Consider the following 21,490-nt stretch of genomic DNA (forward strand, 5'->3'; position numbering starts at 1 on the left):
TTTTAAATAGTTTAGTACTTTGGGAAGATTCTGTTCCTGAATGGAAACACAATTCAGAAAACGGTAGATGGTACATCTTTTAATTAGAGACCAAACTAAGTCTTGTCAAGTAGATAATATCAGCAAAATCTTTTCAAGAACACTTGTTTGTCAGAAATCATATGTGAACTGCCAACAAGAGTTTTTAAGTTCTCTATTCATTTTATAAGAGAACATTCCAAGAGTGGAATTTAATTTCGCCCAGCTTGGGCTGGAATGTACATATGTATTAAAGAAGCCAGTCAGGAAACAGAAATGTCTCAGTTGAAGATGAGTTTTGACTAAGATAAGGAAGATGGATATGTTATCGATGGGTCCACCATAAGACGCTTTTCTTTTATCTTCTGAGGCCTCAGACATCAAAAAACTCTTAGAAAAATCAAGCAAACATACACACACTGAGCAAAAACTTACACCAAACAAAACCAACCTCCTTGCTAACTCGATGGTACAACACCAGAGGTCCGAATTAGCCCTTGCTGCCTCATTTCTTAATTTCCTTTGTCACATGCTATTTAAAGTTAAGTCCCAAACAAGACATTGTGTGGTCTAGGAGCTGAATGAAGAGAGGCTGACAGTCACCACCACTCTGCAAAGACCCACCCAGCCCCTCCATGAGACCACATGTTGAGAAACAGTTTTCCACCGTGAAAATAGCTTCCTCATCCACCAACCGACGTATGTCCCTACTACGGCTGTATCTTAAGAGGCAACTGTTACATTGTGAAAAGAGCATGCAATTAGTCTAGTGGAAAATGAGTCGCCACATGACAAAGGTGCTCAGATAGCTCTCCAGGGTCAGGGTGGGGGGCACTCACTGGCCTTTGGAGTTGTCTGCTGTGGTGCTGAGTGCTGCCTAGGCCCCGTCTCAGCAGACCGCCTCCCAGACCAGGAAGGACATGGTGGCCACTCTCCTCCACACTGAAGTCTCATGGAGAGCAGGATAAGACCGTGGTAACCTGCATGCTCGTGGCTACCTTGCTCACCAGGCAATACAAGAATCAGTCACAGAATTCAGGGGTCCCCACCTTCTCTGTGGAGGGGAAGCAACATTTTTTTTTTTTGGTGGAGTAGTAATGTGTTTGTGCAGCAGGAACAGCACAAACATTCTGGAGCCCTGGAACATGCTGGGGATGCAAGCAAAGCAGCGGTTGAGATAGTTTCCACTGCAAAGCCTTTCACGAGCTGGCCAGGAAGGACAAATACAAAGGATTGCAGGGCAGCAGGATCACTGCTTCACTTGGGAGCCCCCAAGCGGGGTGGGAGGGCTAAGGGGGCAGAGTGGGACCTGGTCTTCCACTTGCTTTCTGAGATGGACCATAATCGATTCAAAGTTCTCACCAGCAATGAGCATATTAGAACGAAGGTGGGTCTATTATTTCCTAGTGTGTGTCCCATGAATTCCCAAATGAGGTGTGAACAACAGAGTTAATGCTGGGCCTTTACAGTAAAGATGCTTGGGCTGTGCACTGCAGGCATTTCTGATGGTCTCTTACCCTGATAAAGAGCTACCTAATTAGAGATACACAGGGAAGCCAAAGGAAAAATGGATACTGTGGCTTTGAGCATGAAGGATGCTCACTATGTTCTGTGTCAAGGTGCACGAAGAGGAGAGGGGAGTAAGGAAGATACAGGCCTGGGTGCCTTGGGTGCCTCTAAACATATGCTGTCCAGTACAGAAGCCGCTAGCCACATGTGCCACGGAGCCCTTGAATTGTAGCTAGTCTGAACTGAGGTGCACCGAAGGGCCTCTACACCAGATCTAGAACATTTAGTTAGAAATAAGACTGTAAGACTGTAAAATAGTTCATTCATGTTTTTATATCATCACATACTGAAATGATAATATTTTGCATAGATCTAGAGTAAGTAAAGCATATTACTAAAATTAGTTTAAAATAAATTCATCACCTAAGTTCCTTCTCACTTTTTAAATGTGGCTACTAGTCATTACGTACATAACTTGCAATATAGTTCTATTAGACAGTGCCACTGTAAACCTCAGGGAGAGAGAACAGCTCTGCCCCAAATCCTTGGATGGGTTTTTGGTCATCACAGCAAGAATTGGTCTTGGATGAGGGCCAGGGCCAGGTGACAGCCGAGACAGGTCAGCCGCCAGTGAGGGGTGTCATTTAATGTATCCATTCCTAGGATATCCAGGACCACCAGGATCCCAGAGTAACTTGGGAGGAGCCAGGGGTCCTTCAGCAAAGTGATGAGAGCATCTGTTTGGAACCCGAGGAAAGCCAGTTTCACTGAGGCTGCCACCAGTGCATGATCTCTTGCACTTGCTGACCCCCCCACAGCTCTGCTAGAGAAGCACCTGGTACCTGTGTTACTGATAGAGCCCTACTAAAGGGCAGTGAGAGCAATGTGATGAAATCCCACAGATAAAATCTGTCAACTTCATGGATACAAATTTTGCAAAATTTCATTCTTGCATAAACATCCTAATTTTATCACTGGTAACAAATCCTATGAGTCACTGTCTTGAATTTGCAGTCTCCACTTCCTTGATTTTAGAGAAAATGTCTATGAGATACTCAAATCTAAATATACATGTTTTGGCTCTCAGTCTTTCTTTTAAGTAAAAGTGGTGTTCCATGAAAAAATGTGGCTAGTTTAGCACACGACTCAAAACAGTTTCCCAAGTTCTCTTTCTGGAAACGGGCACCACACCTGGGTGTCTAGTAAGAGGCACCACTCTTCCACATAATAAAAGAAAGATGTTTACTCATAGATTGAGATTGAATAAAATAATGATTTTTAGTACTTCATCAAGAATATTACATATAACTGGCTTTTTGTTTTCCAGGAGTTCACAGTAATGAAGAATACACTGAACATTTTGTGATTTATGCTCCTGGCCTGCAATGTTTTCCATGATTGCTTTTGCACCCTTAGTGCAAGTCTCAATATAGCCAAAAGGCAAATAACTTCTTTTATCTCAACTGTGTGGACACCCTGAGCATATCTTGGGGATTTCAAGAGGCTCACAGACCGCACTTGGAGAACTGCTGGCTTTGGCCAGTAGGGATCCATCTGTGTGGGGCTCGGCTCACTGCAGACCTGGTCCATTGGCCTGAGAGGGAAGAAGGGTCATTCCTTAAAAGAAAGTCAGCATTTTTGTTTGGGTTTATTTGTTTGAATTTGCAATGACAAGAAAGGTGAATGAATTTCACACGGCCTAAATAATGCTTTCATCCTACACTTCCTATGCAGATTGCTCGGTAACCTAATTTCCTATGTGCCTTCACGGAGTAGTAATCCTAGCACACAGCGGTTCCTGCTAGGTGCCAGGCCCTGTACTGGTTTTTTCATACATGTTATCTCACTTAATAAAAGGCAGTCCTTTTAGGGTGGGACCCTCCATCATCCCATTTTGCAGATGATGTTTGTGGCAGTTAATTTTTCACTCTGAAAGAAATGGAGCTTGGACTCCAACCCAACTCTTAATCAGATCAAGATCCCACATTGCAACATATGAACATCACCTGTGTCAGTGAATGTTATTTTAATAAATGAATGATTTTCAATCTTTTTAAAAAAAAAATCATCAGTGGACCCTTTCATCCAATGAAATCGTAAACAAAAGCCTCATCTATGTAATAGACCAAAGCAAAGCGATTGGTTCAAGGGCAGAGGAGACCTTTGGGGCAGAGCAGTCGCACACTCCTCCTCTCCTAGGGTCACCCCAGGTGCCTCAGAGAAGCTACTAGGGTTCCCTGGGTACCTACAAGATTGGAAATCCCTTTGCCTGCAGCATACTCTTTAAAATCTGCTCTGTGTAGGTGGGACGTTGTTTTCCAGAAAGCCCTGCAGGAAAGTGGCTTGCCTTGCTTTCTGGCATGTAAGTACCAATTTTTTGCTTTAAAAAAAGGACTCACCTGGGGTATTTCCCCTAGTAGTACACTCTAGAAGTGATGCATACAGAATATATCCTCAGACCCAGGCCTTAGGTTGACCTTCTCACCCATCATTGGTTTTATCTGTCACTCTCCCTGTCAGGGCATCATTTAGGCCATATCGTCCCCAGATTGGTGAGTCAAGATAAAGCTTGGCGCCTCACCTATGTGAGTATTTAAAAATGACCAAAGCAAACATGCACAGAAAAACCCAATTTTTCAAAGTATTTCAGGATTGTCATTCACTGCTGGGAGATGGGCAGGAAAGGATGTCTCATGTTAAGAACTTTTGGATTAAGTTAATTGTAAGATTGCCTTCATTCATAAAATATTATGTAAATGTGACCTATGAAAGAATAAATTGCATTTGTGGTTCCAAATAATTAAGCATTAGCCATTACAGTGTAACATTTTAGCAGTGATTATTAATGAGGTGTATGTGGTTTGCTGGTAAGTATAAAGGTGTGTTGTGAGAAACGAAAACTCCTAAAAACGGTAATCCTCTAATTCTGCCACTGACGAAAGAGTAGAAAATATTTGGCCTCTATTCTTTGCTTCTGATTAGAACGTTGTCAATTCAATTATTTACTTATATTAAGAAATAAGATTAACATTGTAAGAATGCTATATAGAGATACAATAATTTGTGAGCATATTTAGCCCTTTATTTCTAAATATGTGTTTTATATTTTTACTGAAAAAATAATCCTGCTATTGTTTTGTGGCTTTTTTTCCAGGTGTTTTAAGAAAACTTCTGCAAAAGAAGTTTGACTTCGCAAGTGATTATGAACAGGTAATTTTCATTGATGTATTTTTAATTAAAAATACATATAAGCAAAATTTTGGCTGACTTGAAAGTGAATCTTTAATGAACCAGCTATTTAACCTGTGAACTTAGTAACCTTTTTTGACTAAGAACCTTTATGGAATATTGAATCCCCTTATAAAATCCTGTTTGAACTAAAACATAAATGTCAAAAGTAGTGTTTGAAGAAACATTCACCTTTCAAGCTGGATATTATTTGAAAACAAAAATTTCCTTCACCGAAGTATTATGCTACATTTTTAGTGAAGAGAAAAGAGCGCCCTAACTAAATAGAATTGTTTGAAATAGGGATATGTACTTTGTTTTAAAATATAGTTTGTTAAAAAGTACTATATATTTGAAGGCTGTTTCCGGAGCAGCCTGTGTGTGCACTTGGCGAGGACTGGAAGAGAGACATGGATGAAGAAGATAGGTGACCCCCGGTCTCAAGGCTCAGAGCAGGGGGACAGAGACAGTACCCAGTTATTTACAGCAGAAGGCAAAGTAGGAGAAGGAAATAAGTAGATTTAGAAATAACATGCAGAGGAAAAATAGTGAATTCTGACCAGAAGTGCTTCCATGAGGAGGTGACTTTGGGGCTTGTTGTAAGAATCAGCAGGGCTGGAGCAGGTGGGGAGGTGGCTTTGCTGGCATGCTGGGCTATGGGGACCATGGGAGCGGCCAGGACAAGGTGTGGAAGGAGGAGGCCCGTGGGTGGAGCCAGTGAGTGAGGAGGAGGAGAAAGGAAAGGTGAGCTGGGGCCGGGACATGGCGGGGCTTGAATGCCTCTTGAAGGCGAGAGGACAATATTTTCAGAAAGAATTAAGCACCCTGAATGTCTCTACTTAATACTAAGGTGCTAATTTACTCCATTTGCACCTATGATCAACCGTCTAAATGGAAAAAATGTGCTCTTTTGATTTTGCTTTAGTATGAGTGTAGGTTGCCAGCGAAACAGACATGTTTGTTGTATTGAATGTTAGGATAATAAAAAATAGTTGAATCTGTTCGTCAGGCTCCTAGCCCTGCAGGGTGAAGCACTTTGTTCTCTCCTTTCCTGGTACAAAGGTGGTTATCAAGACACAGTAAAAGCAGACACAGGTGGCCATTCTTTAATGACCAGCACAGCAGACGTGAGTGACAATTCCCCATGGACGGGAGGCCAGTGCGTGGGGAGGGCAGTGAACTCTTGCCCAGCGAATGGTTACCTCAGATACTGTGGTTACAAGGCCTCATGTTCTCAGTTTGCAATAAAATGATGCTCAGGAGAAAGGTGAACACAGAAACCATAGAGGAAAGCCTTTTCTAAAGACCACTTACACTTGTAAAAGATGGCTAACCAGTTACTGCCTAGCCGACAGCCTCCCCTAGTACCATGGAAAGCACTTTCATTATTAAATGCCACTGGCTTCACTTACATCTCCTAAACATGATTGCCTGTGTCTGCCTGTATCCCTGGGCAGAATCAAATGACTGTTGCTTTTGTATTTATATGAAAAATTAGCATGCAGTTAGCAACGTGGTCTGAATGCCAGCCAGTTCTACCAAGGACTGGGTGATGGGGTCACACTTCATCTGGGTCCACGCCTTAGAGGAGGGGGGTCTGAAACCCTGGGGTGACTGGGCACCCTGGCAAGTATTACCCGAAGTTGGGATGCTGTCCATGGCATGTCCTTCATAGTTAGCTTGGTGTGAGATTTGGAGCACCTGTAAAATTGGGGATCCCCCTGGTTCCTGGTTTTCTCTTCACCTCAGGTGCCTCTGCAAATGGATGAAAACCATTAACGAGGGTGTGAAGTGCAGAGAACTTACAGAACTGAGCCCATGTGAATGAACTGAATCCCACCCAAGATGTGGGATTGGGCCAAGTTTTCCACAGATATCCAAGCAAGAGGCACTTAGTTTAGCAAAGATACTACAGAAGGCAGGCCACATTGGGAGAGGAGCTCTCTGGTGTAGTCTGATCAATGCTGGGTGTGTTAGGTTTGAGTCCCTCAGAGCAGACCCTGAGTCAAGGACTCAGAGCCAGCCATTGTCTGGGAGGTGCAGGGAACCCTGGCTGGGAAGTGGGGAGGTGATCAGGGGTAGGAGGGCAGCCTGGAAAGGGTGTGCCAGGCCTCCACCTGCCACCAGAAGTGACCAGAGCATCATCCTGTGGCTTTGCTGTGGGAAACCATGCAAAACGCCAGTGCTGGGTTAGCCGGTGGGAAGAGCCCAGGACGGAAAGGCCCTGGTCACAGGCTGCCTGGGGGGCAGTGTTAGTCCCTAACCACTTCTGACCTACCATGGTTCTGGAAAATGCCTTTGAGCACAGGGTTAAAGACACCAGTTAGAAGTTAGAGGCGGCACACCCATATGCCTAAGGCCTGAGGGACATGCCAGGCACCAACAGCATCTTTGATACTGGCCCCCTGGCCCCTAGCTGGTTCAGTCACCGACCAAGAGCTGTTCAGGTGAGTGGCCCTGGGAGTCTTTGCAGCCCTCAGAGGCCCTCTCTCGGTGCGTCATCTTCTGCTGAGCCCCCGGAGGGCAGGAGCCCAGGCAGCCAGGAGTGGTCTTCCAGCCGGGGGTCTTTCCATGAACTTTCTTCAGAAGGGGGTTCATAAGCACTCAGTGGTGCAGACCTTGTGTTCCAAGGGGAGGGCCTGGCTTTGGAAGGGAAATCTGACCCCTTTACACAGGACCGCCTCCTTCCTGCCCCTGAGCTGAAAGTTAAAAGTAGTACTTAGGGTCCTCGGGCCCCTTCTCTCCCTGACGTTTTTGTTTACACCTTCTCTCTTCTGTTTAATGTATTCATTTCATGGCTACTTACAGAGTACTCACTACAAGCAATGTGTGGTGGGATACAAACACGTGAAAGTATGGCCTTCACTCTAAGAACTCGGAGTTGTAGAAAGGGAGGCCACAGGATAAGCTCTGTGCATGGATGTTATGGGCTGAACTGTGTCGAAAATCCGCATGTTGAAGTCCTAACCCCCAGGACCTCAGAGTGGGACTGTATTTAGAGACAGGGTCTTTAAAGGGGTCATTGAGTTAAATGCGGTCATTGGATGAGTCCTGATCCAGCCTGATTGATGTCGTTTATAAGAAAAGGAGATTAGGACACAGACTTGCAGAGAGGAAAGACTGTGTGAAGACACAGGGAGAAGACAGCCAAGGAGAGATGCCTCAGAACAAACCAGACCTGCCAGCACCTTGATCCTGGACTCCCCAGTCTCCACAACTGTGAAGAAATTAATTTCTGTTGTTGAAACCAGTGGTCTGTGGTACATGTCTGCGACAGCCCAAGCACACCCATACAGGAGGTAACTGGGACACACGCTGGACAGGGATACACATCATGTAAGACCCCACAGAGAACTGGCACTGAAACGGGACTTGACAGCGAGTAGAGTTAGTGAGAAGTAAGCCCTTACGTCAGCCTGCAAACACTTTGTCTGAACTACAAAGGTTCTCTGTTGCTTCCTAAAGCACATTCCTGAGCTGTCCTCTTCCTGCCTGGAACAGGAAGAGCTGCCGTCCTGCCCCCCCTGTGCTGAGCTCTGGATTAGAGGCTTTGCATTGTTTCCCGTCTTCACAGTGACGCCCGTCTAAGACGGCAGTATTTCTGCCCTGCAGAAAGAAAATCCTGCACTCAGGGAGGCTGCACTCCAACCTCTTGGCTGGCTGTGCTCTGGGTTTGGCCAGTTTGTGTCTCCCTCATTCATTGCATCACGCAGCTACTACCCTTCCCTTCCTTGAAGCTTCCTCTGAGGGTGGGTGCAGGGCTTGGGGCCCTGCTGCTTTTCACGACCTCATTAGTGCCAGCGGTCATGGGATATCGACTCAGCACTTAGTTAACGTCAGGTCAACGTTCCAGGTAGCTTTGTGATGTGTGGCACCCACCCTACATGACTGTGGAAGGTAGCGAATGGGTGCTCTGTCTCCTGCCCTCTGAGAGGGCAGCGCTGTGCTGCCTGTAGGAACACACTCTCCAAGTCAGGGAAGTACCTTTCAGGGATCTCAGAAAGCATTTGGATAGGAAGCAGTGCAAGGTGGTCCATGACTGGGCTCCTTGCCAAGGCTCAGTGGAGCTGAGAGCTGAGAATAATGCTAACATACATTGATTATTACTTATTACTATTATTATTATTGAGCATGACTCTGGCAGACACTTGTCTAAGTGCTTCATGTGCATTAACTCAATTCACATTAAATAGTCCGTGTAAAGCACATAAAATAATGCACAAACATGTTGCTTCCTACTGTTTCTCATGTTGTCTTCATTGTAACTGTATAAAATAGAGTCTCTGCTTATCCCCATTCTTTCAGTAAGACATTCTTTGAGTAGCATTGGAACAATGCCTACGTCCATCCCCCAGGGATTCTGATGAAGTTTGTCAGGGTTGGCTGGTTACTGGTATTTCCTGAAAGGTCCCCAGGTGATAGTAATGGGCAGTTCACTGGAGGAGGGAATCACAGATACGAAGTGGGATAGGCGGGATCAAGCTGCTGCATTGCAAGAATGAGACTTCGTACCTATATGCCAACCAGCAAGGACAGCGGAAAGGTGAAAATGCATGTAGCTCACGAAGGGCTTGGTTGATATCCTATGAAACGTGTCAGACCAGGCTGACTCTTGGGTGAGAAAATAAAACTCAAAAGAATCAGCTGGCTGTTAGAGCTTCCAAGAGGCTCTGCCCTGGCTGCAGCCCTGCAGGGTCGGGCCTCGTAACCAAGAGCATGTTCTCTGAACTTACCTAATTATAGCCGCACTCGGGGGTCATTAAAGACAGCTTCCTGTCTCACCCAAATTGTCTCACATACTTAAGAGAAGGAACCTGAAGTCAGTGCTTATAACACACACTGTGAGGTGCTTATGGTGGCATTTGAGAGGTACCTGTCCTGAGGAGCCCCCGCCCAGGGAGGGAGGCTGCAGTCATTCAAGATGCCCGTGATGGGGGAGCCTGTGCATCTGAACTGCCCACCCCAACATTTTGGATGCCTCGTGTAAAAGTTACTAATATCACATTGTTCTTTCGCATCTGTGTAAATCTGCCATCTAAGGCAATAATTTCTAAACTTTTGGATTTCCTGGACCAGTTTCAAAAAAGTAATCCGGGAAATAGCACAGACCACCTACTTTTATTTTGCCACATAAGGACATTTAAAATCAACCATAGCAACAATAATAACTGTCCCTTTTTATATACAAATCACTTCTCTCTCACCCGAAAAAGGATAGGCTTATAAACAGAGCAAATTTCACTTTATGGGAAACTCATTGCATCTTGACAATTGTATTTCACCACGGGTTGGCGCACCCTCATTACTGACCTGTCCTTGTCTTAGTACCACTGTTGAGGAATTGCTGGTCTAAGGCAGAGGCTCCTACTTCCTCAGGTCATCAGTTTGCCTGATTTATATATTGGGCAACTCTTGCGTGCCAGGTCCTAGATCTGGTGCTTGGGAGAGAAGGGTGGGTGTGACTGCCAGGGCTCTGTCTCTCCTGAGTGTATAGCGTGGCTCAGGAAATGCTCCCATGGGAGCCTGTCACTCTGAGTGGGGTGTGTGCTGGGGAAAGGGCAAGTGCAGGACTCCATGGCCACGTGAAGGAGGAGTGGGTGGCAAGCCCAGATGTGGTTATATCAAGATAGACTTCCTGGAGGAGGCGGCACTCAAGCTGAGACTTGAGTTTAATCAGGGGAAGTGTGGCAGGAATGTTCTGGGCAAGGGAGGGAGTCCCAGAGTGAGGAAGTGGAGAGAGGGCATGACACTTTCTAGGGACAAGAATGGTCAAGAAGAATGGATATGGGGCCAGGATTTAATAACATAGGACCACATTAAGAAATATGAACTAAACATGGTGGGAATCCATGGAATGCTATTGAGCAAGGGGATGACACCATCAGATTTTCAGTTTAGAAAGGATGCTTTGGAAAATGCTGCCTTTGGCTCTGGGGTTCTAGGCAACTGCTGATTCGGTTTATTGAAGACCACGTGGTCAGTGTGTTAGGCATTTGTACTTTCCCACTAATTCCATCACCAATTAGCATACTCGCTAAGAAACTTTCAGGAAATCCAGATGTAAATTCAAACTTAAATTCTAGACCTTGGCTCTAAACGAAACACTGTTTCTCTAATGAACACTCAAGTTTTATACTCCTGTCTCGTGTCAATCCCTCTCTCACCTGATTTTCTCTGTGTAGATTATTATGTTTCCGATTATGATTAATCATTCGTGTAACTTCTGTTTTCTTGATGCCTGCTGCCTCTGGCTTGCACAAAATCTTCAACTGCTTTGACTTCCACAGCCAGAAAATATAGTTTTGGTTCTGAAGGTAAAGTACTTGTCTGCTGTTTCATGTTGCTCTGTGTGAAGCTGGTAGTAGTGCAACGCTTTTTGCCAGAAATTTCTATCTCCGCTGTCATCTCCACTGTGATGATTTTTAAATTATTGTTTCATTTTTGTTTCTGCTATCATCTTTAATTTCCTCTTTCAGTGTTAGTGGTTCATGAAAGAACAGCAGCCCATCTTAGCAAATTTAAATCTTGATCCTCTTTCCAACATAATCCACAAAGTGCTCCAGAGATCTTGGTGTATCAGAAAATAATATAGGTCCTTGCCAGACGTTGGCCAGACTTCAGCCTTGAAGCAAACTCTTGAAATGACACATCTCCTTCCTGATACTGTTTGCATAATACTTAGTAACATTAGAAAGGTTGTATATAAAATATAAAATTTGTATTTGGAGCCAGAGATGGTACATTTAAAATGTTTCAATACACCATCTCTCCTGGGGGCTCAGTGGCTCCCAGGATTCAGAAAGGATTTTAAATTTTTTTAAAAATAATAAATAATTTAGAATATTTGCTGAGAAAAGATAGTGAAATATAGAAGAGTTTAGAGGATCTAGGGCTGGTTTCCCAATTGGCCAAAGATGTGAATCCTCAAGGTGGGGTTACAAACACCAGAAAATAATGACTCTTCATGGCCATGGGGTGGGACATAGTTTAAGCAGGAGCATGTACTTGAATGCAACAACATTAGCCACTTTTTTTTTTCTTTTTAGTATTTTATCCTTAATATCAAAGTAGTTAATATTCAAGTGCCAGGTGCACCTGGCTTAATACTCGTAAACATTTGCCCACAGTTAACTAATGTTGATTGAATATTTGCTGTGTGTGTTGGGCACTTGGCTAATTGTTGTCACATCAAATCATTTAAGTATCTGTCCCTCACAATATGCTCATGACATTCATGCTAATGTAAAGTTTTCCAGTTTAGGGGACTAGAAGCCCCCTGCTGGGATTTAAAGCAGGTCCACTGTCTCCATGTTCAGCGCTGTCTCCCAAGATACCACATTTGCTTCTAGGAGCAACACTTCAGTTTTGTTTTACTTTGCTCAACTTGGCTTCAGAATCTATTGTTAACCAGCTGATCCATTAGTTGCAAACTGCCAACTTGTAATTTTCTGCCATTCTTTAAAAATGTCTTGCTTTATGGAAATGTGAGAAACTGCATTTGTGAATTGGAGCAAGTTCAAGTTTTGTCATCTGGTTGCATCCATTTTTATTTATCCCAGAATAAAGTCGTTAGTGATTATAAAAACAGGCTTTGGTCACATATTTAAAAATGCATATCTAGAAGCATGCTAGTTCCTAGGAACCTAGGAGCTGTCTGATACACAGGCTGCAGAGCTCAGCCTCATCAGCCTGGCATGGAGGTGCCAGTTATTAAATGTCTAATCTGTGCTGCATACTGTACTGGGCACATTATCTCTAGTCATATATTATTTGTAATGTTCACCATGACCTTATTAGGTACATATTATTATTCCCATTAAATGGGTGGAGAAACCAAGCGAATGGCCATGTTGGACTCAGAAAGCCAGAGCCTGTTTTCTCAATTTAGATATGTTCCTGGATCCTTTAGTAGCTAACTATGGATGTGTCCTTTGTTCATCCATTCCAATCTGCTTCGAATTCTTAATAACTTCCCCTGGTGTTACATCCGGGTGAAAAGTACCCTATACATAGACTATTCATTATGCAAGTAATTCTGCCAAAATGTGTTTTGCCATTTAAAACCAAAAAAATATCTTTAGGGTTTAAATTAAGCCATTTGCAACTTGGCCCTGCACTTGGACATTTTCCTGGGAGCTGAAAGAAGATATAAATCACTTGGTCCCATATTCTGATAACTCCAATCTCTGCTTCCTCTGTTTCAAAAAGGGACTTCAAAATATATATGCACACATTAAGATTCAGCTCCTAATGGCAAATAGGTTTAAAAACATGAAATGCGTACATTGTGGAATGTTCTATCTGTTCTTCTGTGTTACAGTATGTGCTGTTCTTCTGTTTGACTTGCAGATCATCTACTATGAAATGGGCATTATTATCTGTGCCATCCTGGGACTGCTCTTCGTGATCCTGATGCCCCTGGTGGGGGTTTGCTTCGGTTTGTGTCGCTGCTGTAACAAGTGTGGTGGAGAAATGCACCAGCGTCAGAAGAGAAACGGCCCCTGCCTGAGGAAATACTTCACGGTCTCCCTTCTGGTGATCTGTGTAGTGATAAGGCAAGCAGAGTCTTGGGAAACAGCTGATTGTGTTCTGGGTGGCTGAGGAATGTCTCATTTTTTTCACTGTTAAGCCCATGAGTTTTAAACAAAAATACCCCCAAAACAGATGAGAACAAAAGTGCTTGTTCAGGACCACTTAGAAAGATGACACTGTGACCTCAAGTCAGCGTGGTGATCAAGCTGCCCTCATTTACATGATAAGCCAAACCTTTGGTATTGTTTCATCTCCAAGACATCCTGATACATGCTGGAAGCATTTACCTCCCAGACCATCGGCTCCCTCCTCTTAAATAGCTGTTTGAGAGAGGCAGGCTATAGGAAGGCAGAGCAAGTATGTGACAGTTGATTCCTACATTCAAACGGATCTTGAAGGGCGGCCCGGTCCCTGCATTGAGGAGTTTGAGGATATTGTAGAATGGAATTAACTTACTAGTAATAAATAATGATTATCTAATAATAGCTTTTTAATAATAAATATAAGTAATAATGAAATAAAATAAAATGTTCTTGAATTTGCAGTTAAGCTGCTACCCTTTCGTAAAGGCTGGAACACACTCATGATTTAAAATGTTTCTTCTGCAGCAACTTCTGCTGCCAAAAGTTTTCCAACTGACTGACAGATCAGAAGTACACTGCTTTTAAGATGATGACATTTTATTGAGTCCAAATTGGATTCCTCAGCTGAGGGATGTGCTTCACAAAACTGGTCCCCCTCGTTTTGATATTCAGTCATTGTTCTTCATTCATTCAACCAATGAGTGTCACGTCAGTTAGCAGTTAGCAGAGATAAAGTGCCTATGGCATGGATAATGCCAAGCCTCAAGGAGACAGAGACAAGGAGGTTGGCAGTGAGCATTGCATTTGCTCAGTTGTTGTGAGCAAAATTTTTGAAGTTTTGCTAAATAACTGATACTCAGAAATTTAAGCAGAAAATGTAATTAAACAGTAATTGAGCAAAATTAAACAGGACAGTCTAAGGTGGCCTACCAGCTGAAGTTCTAGCTGTAAATCCAAGAAGAAAAGTTCTTTAAGTGTGGCCATGAGAACAGGCCTGGTAAGACATCTCTCTGCTTTGGGGTGACCATTCAGTGGAATACAACATACCCACTGGGAAGGACTGGGTGGCTTTAGACAAGCTGATATGAAACAGTCCCCAAGAGAGATGAAGTGAGAAAGCTGCTTGCAGACCATGTACAGAACATGTGCTGAACACGGGAGAGAGGTGCAAACACCTGGCTGCATTTGCAGAGAACATATGTGGCAGGATTGTAAGACCTTGGCAACCCTGGTCTCCTCTGGGAAGAGGAGATCCCACCTGATCTCCATTGGGTGGTTGGGGAGGTGAAGGAAGGATACTCACTTAATTAATGCACTTAGACGTTGTGTCTCTTTTGAATTATATAACTTTACCTACTGAACTAATTACACTGAAAATAAAATTGACCAACCAAAAAATCCTTACAGAAAGCAAAGAAAAAGCCAATGCATTACCGCTAATTCCAGGGCAGTCATTTTTTCGTTTTTTAAACAAAGACATGCTTTTGCTGAAAATAGTGAACTAATAAACCTTAACAATACACGTGCAAACAGGAACCAATGAATATGTGAACTGATTTCCTGCACCTTTGTTTGAACGTGTGGAGGTTTTTTGTTTTTTTTTCTGCAAGATGGGGGTGTGGGCCTCTTTCTGCTCTGTCTCCCTGTCTGTCTCTCTGTAGATAATTTGAATCTGTTTCTTCACACCAAATACGGAAAGGCCATTTAGGATAAGGTCAATGGCAATTCCAGGTACCCCTGTCTGTCTGCGTTGCATTTGAAGTATTTTCAGAAATGTACAGACTCTGCAGCTGGAGGAGTACTTACCTCTTCTCCAGCTACCACATAAGTGGCAGATAGAGCCCGCAGACCTGTCAGACCCAGCAGGAACCCTGCTACATTTCCTGTAAGCCTGCAACCTACTTCCTGCATTCATCCAAAGACTTGAACAGCCATGCTTCTCCCAGTCTGTGCCCCCTGGACTTCGAAGAGGAGGCCCAGATGATAAAGTATCATCTGAAAATACTCTCTCAGGGCTTCTTGTTAGTGTGATTACTTAACAAGTTAATAGTTTTCATTTGTTATTAATACATATGGTGTAATTTCAGGAAAATTCTTTATTGCATGTAGTTACTTGTTTTCCCTAACAAATGTTTACATATATAATAATGGACCTCCCCCTTTTTTTTTCTGACTGAAGCACCCATATGTACTGAGTTTGTTTTTAAGTTGAACTTTAATTTGCATTATAGTATTATTATATATTACACATATAGAATTATGTGTCATATACATTTTAGTTCACCCTGAACTGATTGAATTATTTACTTATGTTTAAAATAACCAAAGTAAGAATAATAATAAAAAATAAAGATGTAATAAATAATAAAGCTACAAAGTCAGACATAAACTTAGCATTCAGTTATATGTAAAATGAATGCTACAATTTTTTTTTATTCGTAAGAATTTGGATACATCAAACAATTTAGATGATTTTTTTTTCTCGAGTATATTTTAGTTTTGAAAACTCTTTTAAGAAAATACACACTGTGACATATACACAATGGAATATTATTCAGCTGTAAAAAAAAAAGAAATCTTACCATTTGCAACAACATGGATGGAGCTAGAGGGTATTATACTCCGTGAGATAAGCCAGGCGGAGTAGGCCAAGTGCCAAATGATTTCACTCATTTGTGGAGTATAACAATGAAGCAAAACTGAAGGAACAAAACAGCAGCAGAGTCACAGACTCCAAGATGTGACTAGCTGACTAGCCGTTACCAAAGAGGAGGGGTTGGGGAGTGTGGGTGGGGAGGGAGAAAGGGATTAAGGGGCATTATAATTCACAATCACAATGATAGGTAGGTCACAGGGAAGGCAGTACAGCACAGAGAAGACAAGTAGTGACTAGAGCATCTTACTATGCTGATAGTGACTGCAATAGGGGGGTTGAGGAATTGATAATATGAATGAATGTTGAAAGCACATGTTGTTCATAAGATTGTATATCAATGATACTTAAATTTAAAAAAAGAAGAAAATACATACTGGGTATAGCATTGTAGAACAGTGTTGCCCAATAGAATTTTCTACAGTGATGGAAATAATCTGTATTTGTACTAATTCATAGCCAGTAGCCACATATGGCTATTGAGAACTTGAAATACCATTAGTGTGACTAAGGAATGAGATTTTTAGTTGTATTAACTTAAATTTAAACTTTAAACTTTAGTAGCCATAGGAGGCTAGTGACTACTGTATTTGACAGTTTATTTTTAAAGTGCAAAAGAATAATGTAAGAAAACATCTATTACATCTCAATAAAGCTGTTAAAAATAAACAAAAATACATTCCATGATTCTACAGCCTCCTACACCTTCAGTTGAGATATTTCCCTGACACAAGTAAAATTCATTAGTTTGAAATTCACAATTTGAAATTAAATCAAAGTTGATCACCTATTTGAAGCTGTGACAAATGTAAAACTTATTTCACATAATATACTGAATTCATATGTGAATTATAAATAGGTCTAAAGAAGAGCATTGCTTGAGATTGGTTTGTTTATTTGAAATTCAGGCTAGAAATTTAAACCTCTGCCTTGCATTTTTTAATGAGAAGAGCTAAATATTTTAGTTTTGATGTCTTCCTTATGAAACCTCTATAGGTTTTCAAGTATCTTCTATATCAAAGAGTTGATTAATAGTTATGTATTGTTTACAAGTACTCAAAACTAGCTAACAAGATTAAAAACCAGGGAAAGCAAAAATTTCTAAATTATGATTAGAGAGGAAGGAGAAGAAAATATGTCCACAAAATCAGATACAATATAACTATGAAGGCAGAGCGGTTAGAAGGCAGCAAGAAGAGGAAGTGTTGGCCTTTGGCTTACGTGGGCCTCAGTTGAGATCACATATTGGTGATAGTCTTTGTAGAAAACTTTTGCAAAACGCTTTCAGAAACCCAGAGTAATGCACTTGCCTTTTATCAGCCTCAATCTCATTTTGTGGTTCTGTGCAAGTGTTACCATTAAAAATGAAGTTGGTTTTTCAATTAGTCTTGAGTACGCTAATTTCCATCCATTCTTTTTTTATTTAAAATGTTTAAAAAATTTTTGTTTTGAGAAAGGCAACAGTGAAGGAGAAATCCTATTGTATGTGGACTGTATGTGGTTATGTCCTTTCTGTCTGATCTTTCCCCAAAGGCAGCTGAGGAATGTTAGAATTCCACAGACATTGACGTATGTTTATATAAGTCTGTTTGACCAACAGCAGAAGATTGAATTTCCACCTCTCACTGGACTGTGTAAGCAGATGTGCCTTTCACAAGAAAATGCCAGGTTTCCTCTCCTTTCTTTCCTTGGCACTGTCATCACTGGCATCTTTCAAAATTTCAGAAGGGTGATTAACAACAGAAAAAGGAACAGCCTTGCCTTTATTTTTCCAGTATATTTCTAAGTTTCCAAGCATAATAAATCAGCATTTGCCAACTACCCTGGTAAAAATGGAATCCTAGTCACTGTTAGGAAGGTGGCTGTTGTCAAAGTTCGTTTTTTTATTAGGTTGTGATTGTCTGTTCCTGGCTTGGAGGCCACAAGGTTCTAGAAAAGAAATCGAGCTAGCATGTCTAAAAATCATGAGACTTTCTTAATGTGAATAAGAGGGTTAGTTATTTATTATTAAAATTTAAACTAAAACATAATCTCATTAAAAAATAAGATCAGTTTACAGACTAAAAGCATTTACTTAGCTGTTATTATTTAATTTGTCAGTAGAAATTGATAGGAAAAATATGCTACAAATTTTCAAGTTTCTCCTTAGTCTTTAAAAGCTTTCAATATTTACTTTGAAGTTTATATGTGGAAAAATGGTCCATCCATAAAAAATTCTAGAAGATAAAATACTAATATGCCATAAAAATTTAGATTCCTATCTTCTAAAAACTTTAAGAGATTTTGTTTTCCTGCATAAAAATACATGTTTTTGGTATCTTTTATGTCAAATGCCAGAGAACTAAGAGTCAATGACATTTTATTCCTTTTCTGTGGGCTCAATTTCCCTCAGCATCTTCATATTCTAATAGTTGACTGGTGTTGGTTGAAAGAAACAAAAATATTAATTCATGTGTTTTTTTCTTAAAAAAACAGGATTATAAGGAATATCTCAATTGACAGTAACAGAAAGGATAATTTCTTTATTCTCGGTGTTTATGACAGAGTTTTCAACTAGAGATTGCAAATGAAAACTATCAATTGATCTGAATAGATAGAAAACTTTTTTTATTAAGGTATTATTGATATACACTCTTATGAAGGTTTCGCATTAAAAAACAATGTGGTTACTACATTCACCCATATTATCATATCCCCGCCAATAATACCCCATTGCAGTCACCGTCCATCAGTGCAGTAAGATGCCACAGTCACTATTTGCCTTCTCTGTGCTACACTGTCTTTCCTATGGTCCCTGCCACACCATGTGTGCCAATCACAATACCCCTCAATCCCCTTCTCCCTCCATACCACCCACCCTCTCCCACCCCTCCCCTTTGGTAACTGCTAGTCCCTTCTTGGAATCTGTGTGTCTGTTGCTGTTTTGTTCCTTCAGTTTTGCTTCATTGTTATACTCCACAAATGAGGGAAATCATTTGGCACTTGTCTTTCTCCACCTGGCTTATTTCACTCAGCATAATATCCTTCAGCTCCATCCATGTTCTTGCAAATGGTAGGATTTGTTTCTTATGGCTGAATAATATTCCATGTGTATCCATTCATCTACTGATGGACACTTAGGTTGCTTCCATATCCTGGCTATTGTAAATAGTGCTGCAATAAACATAGGTGTGCATATGTCTTATGAAACTTTTTAATTATATTTTTAAATGGTTATATTTATTATTTGCTCTGTTAATATTTAAAAATGGGAGACTTTTACATAAGAATCCAGGTTTCCAGACTTTGGTGAATCATTGGAAGACCTGGCAATACCGGTCTTCCATCATGAACTTGGACTTGCTAGAACTGCAGAGCATCTGTCTCCACCCTGTCTCTGATCACCCAGCTCCCACAGGCCCATTACATACACTTTTCCCTTTATGCATTCTGCCCACCCCTGTAGGCATTTGAAGTTGCCATCCTTAGTTTATAATACAAAATTTACAGTGATGGGTTATGGGTCTGAAAATCAGCCTTAAAAGTTGCTGAATTCTATTCCAGAATTCTGTTTAGTATAGGCACTTTTTTTTCAGTGATCAGTGCTTTCATTTTAATTGGATCCGTAATTGATTCACAGAACTGTGGGTCTCTTAAAATATGTCACATTGAACTTCAGTGTTAAACTGCAATGTCATATTGCAATTCATTTTACTGATTGATGATCTTTTGAGTTAAGGCATTTATTCAGTAAAGAAACAAAGGCAGTTTCTGATTTAGATGCTCTAAACATATGGCTAACCTTCTAAATGGACCAAATGAAACCAAGCCCAGTCCTTAAACCTACCTTCCCTAAGCACCCACCATGGACAGGAGACACCACATTACCCACAGTTAACAAAGAAGCGGTTTCCGCCTCATTTTAGGGAATTTAAATATAGGTAGAAAGAGAGTATGAAGGGAGTAAGACTCCCGCAGAACTTGAGGTGAAGTCCCCTGGGAGTTCAAGGCAAGGAGGTTCTTTTCCGGCCCAGTCCAGTGATAGCCAAGGGGACTTGGACTGGAATTTGTTTCCCAAGTTCACTTTGACTCCTTTTATGACAAAATGGGTCTGAGGCATAGGAATGACAAATCATTCGGACATGCTGGGTAGAGAGAGTGAGGACCCCCATGTCACATCCTGTGATGATCTTGTGGTGGACAGTTGTATTCAGCTGGTGATCCTGACATCATGGTATAGATTTGGCATGGTGAATAAAGCTCCAGGTGCAGTGCTATGACTCAACTTTTAAAAAATTCCATTCACACTACTCCAAAGTCATTATTTTAGGCCATTTGGCCCTATTTGGCATGAGTACATCATTTAATAACCATCATTGCTGTGGTATAATGTGTGCCTCATGAAGACCAATCCAGACTTAAGATTGACAAAAATGGATTATAAGGTGGTCATTCCAAATGGCACAGAATATAGTTAATATTCATCTTTAAAGATTACCATCAGCATGAACCCAAACTTAAAAACAACCATCTTAGAGAACTTGTGGGTAGCCAGCACGCCTCTCCTTTGCAGCTGGTGAAGTGCTCATCTAATGTAATTTCCAGTTTTGCCAAACCGACTACAGCTCACAGGATAGGCGTGATTTTCTCCTGCCCATGCAATGTGAGTCAGTGGCAGTAGGCGGACTGGAACCCAGGACTGGTGTTCCTACACATTCCACTGCAGCTTGTCAACCAGAAGAAATCTTGTTCAACCTTGCATGTTACAGGCTTTTTCAGATTAGTTTGGGAAACCTAATGCATCCATGGGATACCTCTATGAGAAAATATGTTTTAAATGAGACCAGCAATGAGCCAATGCCCTTAACATGAACCATGACTGTCCCCATTTACCCAGCACTGTGAGGTGACCTGGGAACATGGGTCTTGTGGTATAAAAACAGACATTTGACCACCCTACCAGTAAATAAATGAATGCATTGAGCCTAACACATTGCTTTTGGTGAAGAAGTAGTGATATTCTGCGTCAAAATTTTTTCCAAAACTTGCCTATTATTGGTTCTCAAAAGGCATCCACACCTTCCATTGGATGGTCACAAACCAGCAGTTTATTACAAAGTAGCAATTTTGTTATTAACTTAGGTAGACTAGAATGTTGTGGTCATCTTATGTAATTTTCTGCTGCCATCTAGTGGGTAAATGTAACAGCTTCAGCAATTTGCAATTTTAAATGTCCCATTTTAAGGCTGGAAGGCTTTGACAGAAAAACAAACCATCTGGTCAAATTAATTTAAGTCAGGGGATTGTTAACAATCAGTTAATATAAAGAACCTTTAAAATGAAACTTTTCATTGAAGTGTGTTTTTCATGGAGAATCCATATAAAATTCGGATTTTACATTGTGTCCATATAATAAGTACATATGTGTGAATTTTCATTTCATACCGAATACATCATTAGCCACCCAAAATATTACTGCTGACTTATA

At 41.4% G+C, this 21,490-nt stretch overlaps 1 protein-coding gene across 7 annotated transcripts in view; it reads left to right on the plus strand.

Moving 5' to 3' along the window:
* The window catches only part of PROM1 (prominin 1), a 115,544-nt gene that overhangs the window by 50,030 nt on the left and 44,024 nt on the right, over positions 1 to 21,490 (plus strand). For all 7 annotated transcript variants that reach the window (XM_073237813.1, XM_073237814.1, XM_073237807.1 and 4 more), the window contains exons 3-4: positions 4,682 to 4,737; positions 13,105 to 13,310. In XM_073237813.1, the coding sequence (XP_073093914.1) occupies positions 4,682 to 4,737; positions 13,105 to 13,310 (262 nt within the window). The remainder of the gene's footprint in view (positions 1 to 4,681; positions 4,738 to 13,104; positions 13,311 to 21,490) is intronic.

Source organism: Manis javanica, chromosome 5, assembly GCF_040802235.1.
Source record: "Manis javanica isolate MJ-LG chromosome 5, MJ_LKY, whole genome shotgun sequence".
NCBI classification, from domain to species: Eukaryota; Metazoa; Chordata; class Mammalia; order Pholidota; family Manidae; genus Manis; species Manis javanica.